Below are 18,671 nucleotides of genomic sequence, written 5' to 3' on the forward strand. Positions count from 1 at the left end.
CTTTTGGTTGAGCCCACTAGAGAATGGTAATTCTGGATACGGCTGTGTAATGAATCAGATTTGATTAGGGAGCTTAGGGGAAAGGAACTCTTAAGAGGATCCGATCACAAAATGATAGTTCGCCCTGCAGTTTGAGAGGGAGAAGCTAAAACTGAATCTACTTGTTTTACAGAGGAGTAAAGGGAGTTACAGAGGCATAAGAGAGGAACTGTTTAAAGATAATTGGAAGGGAACACTAGCATGCATGACAGTAGAGCAGCAATGGCTGCAGATTCTGGGAGTAATTCAAAAGACACAGGATCCAAAGAAGCACACTAAAGGAAGGATGAGGCAACTGTGGCTGACAAGGGAAATTAAAGACAGCATAAAAGCAAAAGAGGCCATGTGTTACAACAAACAATAATGGGTAGCTAGAGGATTGTGAAGCTTTTAAAAAAAAAACTAATGGAGGCAATAAGGAGATGAAATATGAAGGTATGTTCACCAATAGTATAAAAGGATGTCAAAAGTATTTTCTTCCCAATTTATATAAAGAGCAAGAAGCAAGAATAGCACTGAAAAATGACGCAGGAGAGATGGTTATGAGGAACAAAAAATGGTGGATGAATTGAGTAAGTATTTTGCGACAATCTTCATTATGGAAGACACCAACAGTATGCTAGAAATTCAGGTGTTGGGTGGAAGAAGTTGGTGTAGTCACTATTACGAAGGAGAAGATACTTGTGAAGCTGAAAGTTCTGAAGGTCGATAACTCATCTGGATCTGTAGTCCAACTGGTCCAGGGTTCTGAAGGAGGTAGCCGAAGAGATTGAGGCATTACTGGTGATTTTCAAGATTCTTTGGATTCTGGAATGGTTCTGTAGGACTGGAAGATTGCAAATATCATTCCACTCAAAGGAGAGAGGGAAACGAAAGGATTTGTAGGCCTGACTTCTGTGGTTGAGCCCAGTACCAAGGATGAGGTTTCAAGCTGTTTCTCAGGGCATGATGTCCTTAGGGGAATTCTTGCCTAATGAATCTAGAGTTCCTTGAGGAACTGACTGACAGGATAGTCAAAGGAGAGTCAGTTGATGTTGATTGAACGGATTTTCCGAAGGCCTTTGACAAGGTGCCACACATGAGGCTGCGAAACGAGATAAGGGCGCATGGTATTACAGGAAAGGTACTCTCCTGGACAGAAATTGGCTGACTGGCAGAAGCCAGACAGCTGGAATAAAAGGAGCTTTTTCTGGTTGGCTGCCAGTGACAACTAATAGTGTTCCGCAGGAGTTGGAGTTGAGTATGCTAGTTTCCACATTATGTATGAACAATCTGGATGACAGAATTGGTGTTTGTGGCCAGGTTTGCAAATGATAGAAAAATCAGTGGAGGGGCAGCTAGTGTTAAGAAAGCAGGGATTGCAGAAGCAAGCAAGAGAAAATCTGCAGAAGCTGGAAATCCGAGCAGCACACAAAATGCTGGAGGAGCTCAGCAGGCCAGCAGCATCTATGGAAAAGAGTACAGTCGACATTTCGGGCTGAAAACCTTCTGCAGGACTGAGTAAAACAAAGCTGAGAAGCAGATCTAAAAGGAGGGGAGTGAGAAACACGAGGTGATAGGTGGAACCTGGAGGGGGGGAGATGAAGGAAAGAGCTGGGAAGTCGATTGGCGAAAGAGACAGAAGGTCATGGAAGAAAGAAAAGAGGGGAGGAACACCAGAGGGAGCCAATGGGCAGGCAGGGAGATGAGGTGAGAGAGGAAAATGAAGGAGAGGTTGGGGGGGGGGGGGCATTAACAGAAGTTTGAGAAATCAATGTTCATGCCATCAGGTTGGAGGCTACCCAGATGGAATACAAGGTGTTGTTCCTCCAACCTGAGTGTGGCCGCATCACAACAGTGGAGGAGGCCATGGATAGATATATCGGAATGGGAATGGAAAATGGAATTATAATGGGTGGCCACTGGGAGATCCCGCTTGTTCTGGTGGATGGAGTGTAGATGCTCAGGGAAGCGGTCTTCCAATCTATGACAGGTCTCACCGATATACAGGAGGCCCCACCAGGTGTACTGAACACTATATGACCCCATCAGACTCACAGGTGAAGTGTTGCCTCACCTGGAAGGATTGTTTGGGGCCTTGAATAGTCATGAGGGAGGAGGGGTAGTGGTAGGTGTAGCACTTACTCCACTTATAAGGGTAAGTCCCAGGAGGGACAGGGAGGGAAAGATGTGCTTGGTGGTGGGATCCTGTTGGAGGTGGCAGAAATTTTGGAGAATTGTGTGCTAGACGTGCAGGCTGATAGGGTGGTAGTTGAGGACAAGAGGAATCCTATCCCTGGGAGGGTGGTGGGAGGATGGGCTAAGAGCAGCTGTGCGTAAAATGGAAGAGATGAAGTTGAGGGCAATGTTGATGGTGGATGAAGGGAACTCCTTTCTTTGAAAAAGGAGGACATCTCTTTCATTCTAGAATGAAAACTCTCTTCCTCTGTCTTTATCACATCTGTTCTCAGGACATGAGGGAAGGAGACAGTGTTTCTACAAGTAACAGTGTGGGAAGAAGTCTAGTCCAGGGAGCTGTGAGAGTCTGTGGGTTTGTAATAGACATCGGTGGATAAGCTGTCTCCAGAGACAGAGACAGTGAGATTGAGAAAGGGGAGGGAGGTGTCAGAAATAAACCAGGTAAATCTGAGGACAGGGTAGAAGTTAGAGGCGAAGTGGGTGAAGTCGAGGAATTTCAGCATGGGTTCAGGAAGCAGTGCCAATGCAGTCATCGATGTAGCGTAGGAAAAGTGGAGGACGGACATCAATGTAGGCTTGGAACATAGACTGTTCCATGTAGCTGACAAAAAGGTAAGCATAGCTGGGACTATGCAAGTGTCCATGGCTACACCTTTTGTTTGAAGGGAGTGGGAGGAGCCAAAGGAGAAACTATTGAGAGTCAGGACAAGTTCTGCTAGATGGAGGAGAGTGGTGGTGGAGGGGAATTTGTTGGGTCTGGTGTCCAGAAAGAAAAAGAGAGCTTTGAGGCCTTCCTGGTGGAGGATGGAGGTGTATAGGGACGGGACATCCATAGTGAAAATATGATGATGGGGGCCAGGGAATCTGAAATCATTTGAAAAGATCCAGAGTGTGTGAAGTGTCACGGATATAAGTAGGAAGGGGATAAAACAGAGTCAAAGTACGCCAATATGAGTTCAGTAGGACAGGAACAAGCTGAAACAATGGATCTACCTGGAAAAGCAGGTTTGTGGATGTAGAAATGGGTACGGGGTGCGGGAACTATGAGGTTGGTGGCGGTGCATGGGAGATTCCCAGAGACAATAAGGTTGCCGAAGGACTTGGGCGCATTGGGAGAATGGACCAACAAGTGACAGATGGAATATACTATAAGGAAGTACATGCCCATGAGTAGACCATTTTCTAAATGGGGAGAAAATTCAGATATCAGGGGAATTGGGAATCTTCATGTAGGATTTCTTGAAGATTAACTTGCAATTTGAGTTAGTGGTAAGGAAGGCAAATGCAATGTCAGCTTTCGTTTCCAGCAGACTAGAATTTAAAATCAAGGATGTAATGCTGAGGCTTTATAAGGCGTTGCTCTGCCCACACTCGGAATAGAGCATCCGTTCGTATATAAGAGAGGATGTGCCAGGAATGAAAGATAGCACTGGACCTGCATTTGCTGGAGTTCAGAAATGAGGAGGGATCCCATTCAACTCAACTGAATATTGAAAGAACTGGATAAAGCTGATGTGGAGAGGATATTCTCTATAGTGGGATTGTCTAGGACCAGAAGGCACATTCTCAGAACTGAAGTACACCCTTTTAGATCTGATGAGGGATTTCTTTTATCTTCCTCATTGTGAGAGGTGAATCTGTGGAATTCATTGCTACAGGTGGCTGTGGAGTTGAAATCACTGAGTATATTTAACATGAACATTGATGTGTTTTTGATTTGTAAAGACGTCAAAGGTTACGAGGAAAAGGCGGAATAATGACATTGAGAGGGAAAATAAATCAACCATGATTGAAAGGTAGAGCAGAATTAGGCTGATCAGCTCAAACTTTGTACGAAACAAGGAAAAATCTTCAAAATGTTGAGTTTAAAAAGTAGCATCATGTATAGCTGCTCCATTTTTCTCCAAAACCCATTTGCTGAATGCTAATTTCTAAATTTTGCACTTAAGGTTAAATAGAAAAGTTAAAAATTGATACAGAATATTACTGGCAAAATAACTAGAGTCAGCCTTTATCTGAAGGGCCTATATTGTGCTGTAGGTTTTTCTATGTTTCTATATCATTAAATAATTCCATTTAAACTGTTTGCAAACTGGAATATTCTATTGTCCTGTATGTCTGCCTCATTAACTTCAATGTTCCTTGACTTTTCTGTGTTTGATTTTTTAAAAAATAATTGTTTGGCATTACACAAAAAAACTTATCCAATTTGTAATTGGGGAAGTTCCAGTCTATACTACATCATGTGCAAAATAGCAGCAAGTCCTTAAATTACAACGGTCTGTTCTGGGGTGGCTGCAATTACTGCTGAATGCTGATTCATGGGTCATATGAGCTCCCCACAGTCTTTTATTTGAGATGGGTGTTTCATCCACTGTGTACAAGTGTGTATTTAATCTCAAGATGAAATAGAGGTCGTGTATTACAAATGTTGAATTGAGATCTATAGACATTACAAAAGAATCTGAAATGGAAGTGAAAATTGAATGTAAGAGCAGGGATCAACATATGACAAAAGATTAGCAGCCAATATAATAATCTAAAGGTATTAAAGGCAAATAAATGGTGAGTGGTAGTGCACCCATTAGGGATGGTTTAAAAAATCAAAGTAAAGAAAATTGGAGGAATATTGAAGTTAATCAATGATGCAGGCATACAAAATAATCGATTATTCTAGTTTGCAAACTGTTTCATGTAATTTAATTACAAAGACAGTTAACTAATTATTCACTAGCAGAGGCTAATATAACTTACAAGATGGGAATTGGTATGTGCGTGCATAATCAGGGCAGTAATAAGACTTTGCATCTGTTTCACCAAGGAAGCGGGTGCTTTCAGTCGTATTGAAGGAGAAAGCGGTCAAGATACTGATTTGCATTAGGCTCAGACAGCTTTTCTAATACTTCTGTTACTATCGGTCTTCAAAGGAGGTAAGTTACCAGGACGGGATTTTGAAGGAGCGTAGGAGGATATTGGAGGCAGTGACCATAGTTTTCCAGTTCCATTAGATACGACAGTGGAGGGTTAAGAAGGTGTGAGGATAAGCCCAGCATCTGCGAGACAGTTACTTCAATGTGGAAAAATCCTTTAGGAGCATGATCCAGAACAGGATTAACAGGACATGGGAATGTAAATCGGAGCAAAGCAGTGGAGCAATTTAATACAATTTTTGAAGTAAGGGTTAATAAGAGAAATGCAATCAGTGTGGGTTATATAGATTTCAGAAGGCCTTAGATATGGTGTCATCTAACAAGCTTACAGTAGAATTGAAACTCGTGGCATCAAAAGGTAGTGATTGGCTGCATACGTGTTGGCTAGGGAACCGGGTTGCAGTGAATGGTGTTTCTGAACTGGAGAAAAGGGAACAGAGGAGTTTCTCAATGATTAATTTTAAAGCCATAGATTATCTAATTTAAAAACAAAAAATGACCTAGACTTGAGGGTGCAAGCTGTAATATCTAAATCTGCAGGTAACATGACCAACAAAGGTAGTGGTGGGTTGCAGCAGATCAAGCAGGCCCAATTCCAGACTTTATCAAAAGAGTATAAAACCAGAAACTCCTGTCGTGCCACAATTGGTGTTCTGGCTGTCGCATTACAGAAAGGGTTTGCAAGCATAGTCTTTCAGTCTAACCTACAGTTGTAATAGATTATTATAATAAATAATTTTCTTTTGGAGAAAAGGATGAAGATGTATTTGGTAGGAGTGCTTGAGTTGAGGAACCCGGACAGATGGATAATGGGGGGGGGGGAGGGGAGTGTAATCTTTCTGTAAAGGCAGGATTGGGAACTAAAGCTTATGGGTATAACTGAAAAGGAAACACATTTAATGAAGGGGGAGGTGACCCCTGCTGCTGTTGAACTCGGTGTACATACTGCTTGCACAATGACGGTGATGATTCCAGTGGTCTCAGAGTGAATTGGATAAATATGCAGTATGCGGGAGAAAAATTTGCAAAGCTAAAGAGAAAGGGTTGATTTGGAGTTGGAGAGATACTCTAACAAAGCGACGCTGGACTTGAGAAACTAAATGTTCCCCTATATAGTAATTGTTCTGATTCTAGAGTTCTAAGCCCTAATTTTAATTTTGAAGTTTTATCTTGATAACATTTATAACTCTACTGAATTAATTTTAAGCCTCTCTTGGGATGTTCCGGATCTCTGGGTTGGAACTTCCCCTGATGCATATATTTTGGAGTGTTTATTTTGTTTGGAGGTACAACGTGGAATAGGCTGTCTGTCTCTCAAAGGAACAAAGTCCCACTCTACCCATCATCTCCTCTTGTCTCATGCCCTCGTGTCCTGACAACATTCTCCTAAATCTTCTGCAGCTTAATGACATCCTCCTTGTACAAGAGTGACAATTCTCCAGGTGTGGTTTCTCAACATCTTGTACAAAGACACCATTACTTCCCAACTCCTGTGCTTATTGAATATTAATTTTCTTCCCATTCAGACATTTCAAAGTTTCATGCTATATGGTTTTGTCCTCTACTGGGAAACAGAGTTGATCAAGGAAAGGCAAAAATTTACAAATTTAACTTAACAGCTTAATTGGTCGTCTCCGGAGTTGCATTTCCACAGATGTGATGCCGGAACCGGTGTAACACGGCAGAGCAGCCAATGGTGAGAAAGTGCGACAGCACCAAGTCGGCAGTTTATCCAGTGCATTAGTTTGTGAAGATGAAAGCTGTCTTTGCTACTTGTTCAGCATTGGAGATATTTGATAACATTTGTATTCAATCCATTCTGTGCAGCATTTGTGGTGAGTGTTAGGGATGGAACTTGCCAAGCCAGGCGAGGCGGGTTCTTACGACCCTTCCATCCTCGAATCCTGCATTTTAATTCAAAAGCCCCAGTGCATTGGCTTCTAAGCAAGTGATGGGTTAGCCTGTTGAAGTGTTCATGCCCACTGTCGTTCAGTCCCTTTACTAGTTAATGACTTGTGGATTTATCATACTCTAGATATTCCCCATGTCAAATGCTCATTACGTTTCTTGTAGCCTTTGGTCCCTCTCCTCTGCTGATTATGGTGTTTTGGGGTTCACAGTGAGTATAGTTGGGTATGATACTGAAGGCATTAACCTACCAGAGAATTTTGTGGAGACAGTGTTTGGAGTTGTGTCAGGATGCTATTGGAACCAGGGTGGAGATAGCCAGGGTCTTTAAGTTTTCTGCCTCTTTGTTAGTTGCAGGTGAAGTTCTAAAAGGCTTGAGGATAGTGAACGTTACGAAGGGCGGCAGGGATAAACAAAGTAATTGCAGGCTGGGGAGTCGTGTCATTGTGTTATAAGATGGTTATAAAGATTTTTATTTGGAGAGGCAGGGGCTGATCAGGGCTGGTCAGCATGGCTTTATGTCGGGAGGGGGACTTAATTAGACTCTAACTCACTAATCTGACTCTAAGGAGTCAGCTAAGCAAAGAGATGAAGGCAGGGCAGTAGACAAAGCCCGAATAGATTTTATTGATAAGGTGCTTCACGAAAGATTGACCCAGAATGTTAAGGGGCATGGTGTGCAATCTAAGGTGAGTTGCATCCTGTCACAAACCATTTGAGGATCCAGAGGGTGGGAGTAAAGAATGCTGAAGCCTGTAACCACCCCTTGGCAGAATGGCAAGCAGGTGGATAGAGGATGGAGTTTAGTCCTGACAATGGATTTTATGAAGTCAAGTATCGGTAGGACACTGAGGAATGTTAATGAACTTTGTACCTTGGTGTTCAATCTACAATTCCCTGAAAGTAGCAATACTAGTAGATGAAATGGTGAAGAAGACAATGACACTGATTAAATTTTATGTGTGCGGTTCAGTTGCCACACAGTAGCAAAAATGTGACTGTGCCAGAGAGAGTACAATCAATGGAATTGATTGTACGGGCTGGGCTTGTTTACCCTGGAACAAAGGAAGTAGATGACTGACCTGATAGAAGTGTATAAAATCTGAAGAAGCATTCAGAGTCAATGCTCACAATCTTTCTCCTGTGGTACAGGTACCAGAAATTAGGTTTTGGGAGAGGAGTTTTAAAAGGATCTTTTAAAACAAGCTGCCACTCAGGTGGAAAATTAGATACAATTAGTACATTTGAGGCATTTCGATGGCTGTGTTTGAGTGAGCAAGGTACAGGGGTAAAGAACTGAGGTGGACAATTGGGAGCAAAATGATTGGAACGTAAGTGGTGGACTGAGTCTACATCTATGCTCTATCTCTTCTAGATGTCACCCTCCTGGAGCATCTAATGATTAGTGCCAACTGGCCTACTTACCGAGAAAGTTCTTCCTATCATCTTGGCTGCAGTTTACATACTGACAAAGGCCGATGTTAAGCAGGCCCTCGAGGTATTGAGTGCTGCCATCAGCAAACAAGAAACAACCTACCCCGATGCCTTTCAAACCATTTCAGTCAGGCTTGTTTGAACAAATCTTTGCCCATTTGTCATCAACATATCACCTGCAGCACCAGGGGTCCCTATGCACTTGAGCACAGCGATTAAGCATACGGTATCTACTGTTCCGTGCCTAGACCACATTTTGGGAAATCTGATCACTTGCCTGAATACAGGCAGAGCCTAAAGACCAAGGCTCAAGAGAGAAGGACAATAAAGAGGTAGTTGTGGGAAGCTGAGAGGTGGTGGACAGGACCATGTTCAAGGACTCATGAGAGCATCTGAACAAATACACCTCTGTTGTAACAGACTTCATAAAAAACAGTCATAGTCGAGTGTGTCCCCTCAAAATCATTTAGAATCGGAAGCCCTGGATAAGCCACAATCTGCTAAGGGGCAGATCAGAGGCAAGTGAAATTGAGGAGGTTCAAGTACGATCTCCAGAAAGCCATCTCACCTGCAAAGTAGTAATTCCAGACCAAACTTGAATCACTGAAGGATGCTTGACAGGTGTGACAGAGCTCCTACAAAGTGAAACCAAGTGACACAGATGACAACAAGGTCTCACTCCCAGATGAGCAATTTGACTGTCAAAACATGGAGGTGCCTTCACTAAATCCCACTGCCCCTGATGACCCTGTGATTTTAGTCTCTGAGGCTAATGTGAGAGCACTCTTTAGGAGAGTGAACCCACGGAAAGCAACCAGCCCAGATAAGGGTACCTGGCCAAGTTCTGAAGATCTTAGCTGATCCACTGGTTGGTGTTCACCAATGTCTTTACCCTCTCGCTTTGGCAATCTGAGGTACCCACCTGATTCAAGCAGACTTCCACTATACCGGTGCCTAAGAAGAATGTGATAACTCGCCTCAGTGACTTGTCCAGTAGTACTTGCCTTCACTATGATGAAGTGCTTTTAGAGACTGGTGATGCAGCATTTAAACTCCTGCCTGAGAGGTGACTTGGATCTGCGTCAATTTGCCTACCATCCCAACAGATCAACAGTGGAAGCCATTTCATTGGCTCTTCACTCAACCCTGGAATATCTGAACAGTGAAGATGCAAACATCAGGATGCTCTTTATGGGCTACAGCTTGGTGTTCAAGTTGAATTATCATTCAATCATACATGAGTACCTCTGAATACAGCAAAACTGCGCCTTTCTCAGGGGCTGAGGTGCAGAACATAGTACCAAGTCATACAAGGCACATATAAGACGGCAGGTACAGTCAAACGAAAGTTACACATTTTTTACTATACTAACTTCCCTTCAAAATTAATCAATAAACTTCAAGGCCCAAGTCTCCGTACCTCCTTGTGCAACTGGATCCTCGATTTCCTCACTTGCAGATGCCACTCACTCAGGCAACAACATTGCCTTCACTATCCCTACCAGCACAGGCGCTGTGTGTTGACCCCCTGTTCTGCTCGTTTTACACTTGTGACTGTGAGGCTAAGCGCAGCTCTAGGTTTGCTGACAACACCACTGCCGTTGGCTGAATCAAAGGTGGTGACTAATCAGCATATATAGTTGGGATCCCTAGAGTGGCAGCAAGTCTCCCTCAGAGATCGGGTGAAGACAATCTTTTGTCTTGATGTGAGTCTTCATCTCTTAACTTTGTGGATTTGTTCCTTATGTGAACTGAGGCCTGTTCAGCAGCTTGGTCAGCACCTCATTTACCTTGATCACAGCACCAGGTGGAGACCAATTACATTCTGCAGTTTTAACACCACAGTTCTGTAAAAGTAGTTCCATTTAAAAACAAAAAGGTTCTTTTCACACCAACTTATTCAGTTTGATTATTTATTAGCCTATCTTTGCAATGTGATCACTGATCTCCTATAAAAAAAATAACACAATTGGACAGTTCATTTAATTCTTGACTCAAGCTTCAAAATTTTCTCATTTGGGAGTGAAATCTTTTTTTTTCCCTCCTAGATTGCTGTTCCTGAATCTCAAAATTGCTGGGGTTTTTTTCCCTTGTGGAGTTCTACTGAAGGCTCTGAATAAGCCAGGTTTTTTTCCCGCTTAAAAAGACAAAATGCATTGTGAACGTGATGATGGTAGTGACTTATGGTTAAACAAATCTAGAAATCCCATTGAACTGACTTTGTTAGTGCTAACATTCTTAGGATATTTAAATAGGTAGCCAAAATAATGGCATTTGTAAACATGTTTTCATGGAGGAGGGAAGGAATCTTTAAGCTAAAAATGCTTGGAAATGCTGGTCTCTATTTATTGTGTACTCCTGTAGCAAGTGACCTAAGCACATCAGTTTCTTTGTGTGTGATGAGTTAACATTCTTGAATATAACCATTTGATAAATGGGTAAAATAAATGCTTTATTTGGTTAAGAAAGTAAAAACAATTTAAATTAGTATTGAGGATTTTTTTTAATGGCCTAAGCACACTGCTAATACAGAGTTCTGATTTTCTGATCCTCAGGATTTAGTGGATTGGAATAAACCTTTGCTGTGGCAAGTTGGTCACTTGCGTGAGAAATATGATGAATGGGTGCATCAGCCAATAGATCGGCCTATACGCCTCTTCTATTCGGACTTTGTAGAAGCTTGTTCAAAAACAGCCTGGTAAGGAACTGAAATCACTTCATTCTTTATAGAACTTCACAATTAATTACAGTATAACTTTGCTGATTTTTTTTTTAGATCATTTGGTGATTTTCCTTGAGTTGAATAGGTTGCCAATGTATCCGGTACAATGTAACTCACTTGAGCAAATTAAAAACCCTGTCATTTTCTCATGTTGATTCCTTTTTGTAACACGAGTCACTGGACTTGTTCTGGCTCTTTTCAATGCAATTCTGAAATATTCTCATTACTTTGTGTCTTTAAATGTCTTTAAATATTTTGTCCCATCTTGAAGCCAGAACCAGTAATGCTGTTTTATTTCAATGAAAAAGTTTCTCAAACAAAGCAGTTGCAAATGTTTTTTTTTGTTTTTTCCTTGTCACGGTGAGTGGTGAACTACGTAATGGCACTGAGCAGACTGAAATTATCTTAATATTTTCTCATTTTGTTTTAGCACCACGTCGCTCTGGTTGGCCTACGGTAAATGAGCAATGATAGATTCTTGATGTGTAATTTATGACCAGTTCAAAAAATGTTATGTCTTGTATTCTTTTTGATCTTTTGTTTCTATAAAGAAATATACTTGATTTATTAGAAATTAAAATAGGAGAAAATTATAAATGCCCCAGGCGTTAATTTCCAACATGGAAATTTCCCAAACATTTGGTAAATATAGAATGGTGAGGGTATTTGATGAATATTAATTCCTTGGAGTTAGATTTATTGCTGCATCATAACTTCAAACATTCCTTGAACTTCCAATTGTATCCAGAGATTAGTCCATTCATGGAATCTCCAGTGAACTCTATTTCATGCTGTGACATTTGCACTGATTATGACCTAAACTAGCCAGCGAGTTTCTTTAGCTTGCTAAAGTGTTATCCGTGTATTCTATTACCAATATTCTGTGCTGACTTCAGGGTTCCCAAACAATTTCATGGATATATATTTTATAACTTTGTAGTTGACAATAGATTTGTGATGTAGCTGACCAAAATCTTTGCAAAGTTTCCCATCTTGGTTATCCCTGCAGTAGAAAGATCCCAGTTTTATTTCCTTTCATAAATATAGATGCAAGATTTATGTTCTCAGTTTGGATTAAGTATGAAATTCTTAAGGAATGTTCTGCTTGCATTTAAATGTTTGTTTAAAGGCATACAATTTCTTGTTTATTTGCATGCATTTACTGCATGCTGCCTGTGGCATGCCGTCATTTCTCAAGGTATGTTTCTAAAACATTTTTTGGACTACAGTGTGTACAGTGGCATAAGCTATTCTCTGTCCACAATTTTATATTGTGTTGAAAGGGCCGTTAAAATAGGAGGAAAATAATGGCTCAGATGAAGTAAGCATTTAAGGTTGTGCAGTAGAATGAGGGCGATTATCTAGACTGCTCTGGGGCAATCTTTATCCAGTTCCATCAGTTGGCCAAACAGCCTTTATTTTTCATATTTTCTTACATTCTAACAGTTGAAAAATTCAGATGAAGTAAAAATTACTGGGCAAAAGTTGAATCTTGCTAAGGTACTGGGAGTTAGCGCAACTAGGGTATGAAGAATTACTTCAAAAAAATGTATTCTTACATATTCAAGTTGAAGAATAATGGTCACAGATTTAAACTGGTAGGAAGCCACCTTTGTTAATAAACAGTGCAATAAAACTGTACCTCATCTTGATTGCCTTAAACATTGTGTACAAAATTTAAGTTATCATTGTCAGCTGCTTTTGAGGTGAACAAGGAGTGAACTATTATCATGGTTAGCCTTCAGTGTCTCAGATATCCTGTCGTCCAAAATGCGAGCAGTATGTAATAGTGTACCACTGTTTGTTGTCACGTGGGGCATCTTGGTCAGGTGGCTGTCTTTATTATCGTTTGAGCACGTTTGATTCCACTTTTACTTAAGGCTTAAAACTGTCTCACATTAGCCCTCAACCCATGGTTTAATCATTTGTTAAAAACATGGGCAATGCCTTCCAAAACTGTTGGCACAACTTTTCAGAGAGACGTAGTTTGTTTACATTTATTGGCCTCTCGTATGCCCTCTGTTTCACGATCTGTATTGGATCCTTGTGATTTTCAGATATTGGGTTGCACCTCACCAATCTGATTTTTTTTTCAAGCACTGCCTCCGATCTGCTGAAGAATGCTACATCACTTTTTATTTCTGTAGGGAATGTTAGTTAGACAATGAAGTGGTCCAGAATTCTAGCTCTTGTAACCAGTATTAGAGTAGTTTCACTGAGTCAGGGGTTAGCAGAGAATTATTCATTTACTATTAGTTTGAGGTATTAAATATAGCTATATCTGTACAAGTGTTTGATGAGAAGTGGGTACAGTCTGCAACTATGACAGGAATTTGTACATGGAAGTACTGTCCTGTGACAGAATTCAGTAAACGTTTAGATGGGGAGGAAGAAAAATCTTATATTCAACATCTCCTTCTGGCTCAGCCTGTCTAAATATCAGGTTTTTGGTATTCATAAAATTCAAAAGCCAAATCCTCGTATTTTAAAGAAAATAGTTCTGCACATATAAACACTAGAATCAATCCTTAGAGCAAAATATATAACTAGTCCTTGCAGCCATGCACCTCTGTGTTAAGTGGATCTAAGTCTGTCCTGAGGTGGGGTCTTCTAGCTTTGCAATTGCTGCAAGGTTGACTGGTCTTTGCTGCTTGCCGCTCCTGTCAGAGCAGAGTTGTGAATTTGCTTGCTAAAGACCTGCTGCACACACGTGGCACGTCTGAAGCTTGTCACTTTTAAAGAAATCTTGGCTTATTCATACAAAATTCAGCCCATTGTTTAGGCTAAAAGGGAACAAGATTCTCACTGCCTGCAACATGAGATGTTCCAGGATAGAAATTGGGTTAGATTTCTTTCCAACCTTTGCAAAATTTAATCTGTGACATGAAGGAAATATATCTTCACCGTGTCAAAGGTTATGTGGAGAAGGCAGGAGAATGGGGTTCAGAGGAATAGTAAATAAGCTACGATGGAAAGACAGAGCAGACCCAATGGGCCGAGTGGCCTAATTCTGCTCCTTTGTCTTATTGGTCCAACTCCAATGGTGAGTTAAAGCTGGGAGCAAAATGCTTAAAAGGGAACCATTGGCCATCACCAGTCACAGAAGTTGTAAAGCTGATCATCAGATAGTGTAGTGGGTTTAAGGTGCTAGTATAGGGAGAAAATATTAGGTTTCAGTGATAGAAATGGGTTAGAATTTTTAGGCTAAAAGTCTGTTGAAATGTATTCATGTCCAGATTGGACAAGTTCTCAACCATCTTGTGTCTTGGCAATTTCAGTGCCATTTGTGTACAATGGCTGCACAAATAATAACTCCTGAGACTTGGGCTTTTTTTGGAGGGGAGGTGAGCAACATTTAAAGTTTTCTGCCTCTGATTCACAGTTGGGATTGCTGGTTTGTGTGCTTGTATACGGGCACACATTCCACTTGCCCCCGCATTCCAAGCTCCGACTTTTTTGTGGTGTGGCTCAAGTTGTGTCCTTGAATACTACATGAATGGGGGGAGAAACACCTGACCAAGTTAGCTCCTCTTGATGTGAATCTGTTCCATGTCCTTGATGTTAAGCCTTGCGTTGTATTGGGGGGGGGGGGAATAAGCATGTTCTATATGAAATATTGCCTGCACAAGGATTATTCCCCTTTCACAGTCAATGAGCTACTTCTAAAGTCTTTTTCTCTGTACTCTCCGCAGGTATGTGGTGCCATTAGTTTGGGTTCCCATTGTGATTATCTTTAGCTGGTATTGCTACAATGAGCTGGCAGAGGGCAAGACTCGGCTTTTCACATCTTTCACCACAGGTATTGTAATAGTTTTCAGTTAGCGAGTGCTTCTGTGACAAAGTTGTCATTGATGTTTGGTTGGTTGGCTGTTAACACAAATGGTTATTAAAGCAATATTGTTGTATAGCAATTTATAAATCCATGCATTGTTATCGTCCATAGAAAAGCAGGTGCTTGAATTTATCTTCACTCTGTTAACTTCGTCAAGTTTGAGGCAATCTGCTAACATTTGAATGGTTCCTCCTAAAGACTGTTAAATGCTTGTGTACACTACGTGGGAGAAAGAAAAATAGCTTGTTCCTTAATGCATAACAACTGCAAGGGAAACTAATTTAGAGCAATTGAAGTTTCTGGTTTGTAATATAAGCTGATTTATCCAGTGGTGCATATATACTGATTACAATGGTGTTCATGTTTAAGGTTGCATGCCTGAATTGTCACTCTGTCTAGCCCCAAACCCCAGGATCCTGAGTAAATGGGAGTGGAGTCCATTCCTACTTTGAATCTTCAGCTGCAGCCTCCCACATGCTTCTGGTCTCCATATGGTAACCCGGATATCCTGGGCTGCTCATTAAGGGCTTGGCACTGTCTTGAGCATTCCTGAACCCTGGGGCAAGTTGCTTCTGTGCGACAAAAGACCAGACCCGAGAGACAAACAAGAAAACCTGCAAGAAGCTGGAAATCTGAGAGAAGCCAGTCTGTGAGGATGGCAGAAGCTTAGTCAGATATGCCCATCCCACAAGCTTAGTGTGTAAACTATGTATTTACCAACACTTTGCTTGGATATGTGATCAAGAATGGATTATTGTATCTGATGGCTATTGGATAAGGAACAAAGGTTCACTAATTGATTCTCTTTTTTTATGTAGAATATTCCATCCCTGTGCACAAGTACTGCTTCCCTCTATTGTTCCTGATTGGAATGTTTCTGTGGTCCTTGGTTGAGTATCTGATCCATCGGTATGTTTTCCACATGAATCCACCAGCTAGCAATTACTACCTCATCACTCTTCACTTCATGCTCCATGGACAGCATCACAAGGTGATTGGCAAAAGGGACAGATTGCCATTTGGTATTCTATAATAGGGCTCCTATCTGCACTTTAGACTAATGAAACGTCAGTTAAACATGACATTTTAAATTTATCTGAGAGTAAAAGCACGGGGACTTACTGTATAAATTATTGAAATAGTGTGTGTATATGTGTAAAGTGAACATTCGTAAAGTGGGGGACACCTGTATAAATCAGTACAATTTTAATGATCTCTAGTGTACAGTGAGGGCACCTTTTGTAACGAGTCTGTTGTTCTGAAGGGTCTGAATTCTTGGTGAGCTGGGCATGCATCCCTCTTGACAAATGCTGTGCAATGTTCTCATCCGACACTGAGAGCCATTTGCACTTTGTGGGAGGGATGGAATTGTGCGTGAATGTAATTTAGCTCATAGAATTCTTTTCTATAGCAGTGTCACAGTGAAATTGAACAGGTTTTTATGATACACAATTATTTTTTTCCAGAAAGAGATGCAGAGAGTAACCAACTCATCCAATCACTTATAATGTATACGAGTTAACATCTGAGGTTTGAAACGTTGCCACATTAAGATCAGAAGACAGTTGCAGAATTGGGCCATTCAGCCCATGGAGTCTGCTCCACCATTCCATCATGGCCAGTCCTGGATCCCACTCAACCTCTCACCATGTCCCTTGATGCTGCAACCAATCAGGAAACTCAACTTCAGCTTTAAACATACCCACGGACTTGGCCTCCACCACAGTCTGTGGCAGAGCAACCCACAGATTCACTACTCTCAGGCTAAAAATTTCCTCCTTACCTCTGTTCTCAGAGGTCGCCCCTCAATTTTGAGGCTATGCCCTCTAGTTCTGGATACTCCCACCTGAGGAAACATCTTCTCTACACCCACCTTAACCCTGTTCAACATTCGGTAGGTTTCAGTGAGATCCCACACGTTCTTCTAAATTCCAGTGAGTACAGGCCCAAAGCTGCCAAACACTTCCCATGTGTTAACCCCTTCATTCCCATAATCATCCTTGTGAACCACCTCTGGACTCTCTAAAGACAATACATCCTTTCTGACAAAACTGTCGACAATACTTCAAGTGTGGCCTGACTAGTGTCTTGTAAAGCCTCAGCATTATCTCCTTGTTTTGATCTTCTATTCCTCTTGAAATAAATGTCAACATTGCATTTTCCGCCTTTACCACAGACTCAGCCTCCTGGGGACTTGCATGAGGAATCATAGGTCCCTCTACACCTCTGATGCTTGAACTTTCTCCCCATTTAGATAACAGTCCAGACATTTGTTCCTTTTAAGAAAATGCATTATCTTTCATTCCCCAACATCGTATTCCATCTGCCACATTTTGGCCCAGTTTTCCAATTTATCTAAATTCTGCTGCAATGGCATTACTTCCTCAACACTACCTACTGCTCCACCTATTTTTGTATCATATGCAAACGTTGCCACAAAGCCATCAATTCCACTATCTAAATCATTGACAAACAAAGTGAAAAGCAGGGGTCCCAATACTGACCCCTGAGGAGCACCACAATTCACTGGCAGCCAACCAGAAAAGACCCCCTTTATCCTCACTCACTGCCTCCTACCTGTCAGCCATTCCTCTATCCATGCCGGTATATTTCCTGGAACACCATAGGATCGTAACTTGTTAAGCAGCCTCATGTGAAGCACCTTATCAAATGCCTTCTGAAAATCTAAGTAAATGACATCCACTGCCTCTCCTTTGTCCACCCTGCTTGTTACTTCGAAGATTCTAATAGATTTGTCAGGCAAGATTTCCCTTTACAGAAACCATGCTGACTTTGACTGACTTTAGTCTCCAGGTACCCTGAAACTTTATCCTTAATAATGGACTTCAACACTTTCCCAACTACTGAGGTTAGGCTAACTGGCCTATAATTTCAGCTCTTTTGTCTTCCATCCTTAAAGAGTGGAGTGACATTTGCATTTTTCAGTCCTCCGGGACCATGCCAGAATGAGGTGATTCTTGAAAGATCATGACCAATGCATTTGTTATCTCTCTCAGGACTCTGGGATGTAGTCCATCTGGTCCAGATGATTTATTCACCTCAAGACCTTTGAGTATGCCTAGCACTTTTTCCTTTGGAATGGGAATGGCAATGGCACTCACTCCTGCTCCCTGCCCTCACAGACCTGTGGCGCACTGCTGGTGTGTTCCACAGTAAAGACTGAAGCAAAGTACTATTTCTTTGCACCTCCACCTCCCCCCATTATTACCTTACCAGCATTGTTTTCCAGTGATCCCATATAAACTCTCACCTCCCTTTTACTCTTTATATAACTGAAAAAACTTTTATTATATTATCAGCTAGTCTGCCCTCGTATCTCAGCTTTTCCCTTATATCTTTTTTAGTTGCCTTTTGGTTTTTAAAAACTTCCCAATCATCCGACTTCCCCCTCACTTCTATGTCCTTCTCTTGGCTTTTATGCAGTCCTTAACTTTTGTCAGCCACAGTTGCCTACCCCTGCCATTTGAGAACTTCTGTGTGATATATCTATCCTGCATCCTGTGAACTACTCCCAGAAACTTGAACCGTCTCTGTTCTACCTTCATCCCCACCCTTATCTCTCTCTCTCTCCAATTCACCTGGACAAGCTCCTCTCATGCCTCTGTAA

General features: G+C 41.5%; 1 protein-coding gene across 1 annotated transcript in view; it reads left to right on the forward strand.

Annotated features, from left to right (window-relative positions):
- The window catches only part of fa2h (fatty acid 2-hydroxylase), a 94,178-nt gene that overhangs the window by 63,955 nt on the left and 11,552 nt on the right, over nucleotides 1–18,671 (forward strand). The window contains exons 3-5 of the mRNA XM_059992646.1: nucleotides 11,045–11,187; nucleotides 14,904–15,010; nucleotides 15,862–16,034. Of these exons, the coding sequence (XP_059848629.1) occupies nucleotides 11,045–11,187; nucleotides 14,904–15,010; nucleotides 15,862–16,034 (423 nt within the window). The remainder of the gene's footprint in view (nucleotides 1–11,044; nucleotides 11,188–14,903; nucleotides 15,011–15,861; nucleotides 16,035–18,671) is intronic.

Source organism: Hypanus sabinus, chromosome 17 (genome assembly GCF_030144855.1).
Source record: "Hypanus sabinus isolate sHypSab1 chromosome 17, sHypSab1.hap1, whole genome shotgun sequence".
Lineage (NCBI taxonomy): Eukaryota > Metazoa > Chordata > Chondrichthyes > Myliobatiformes > Dasyatidae > Hypanus > Hypanus sabinus.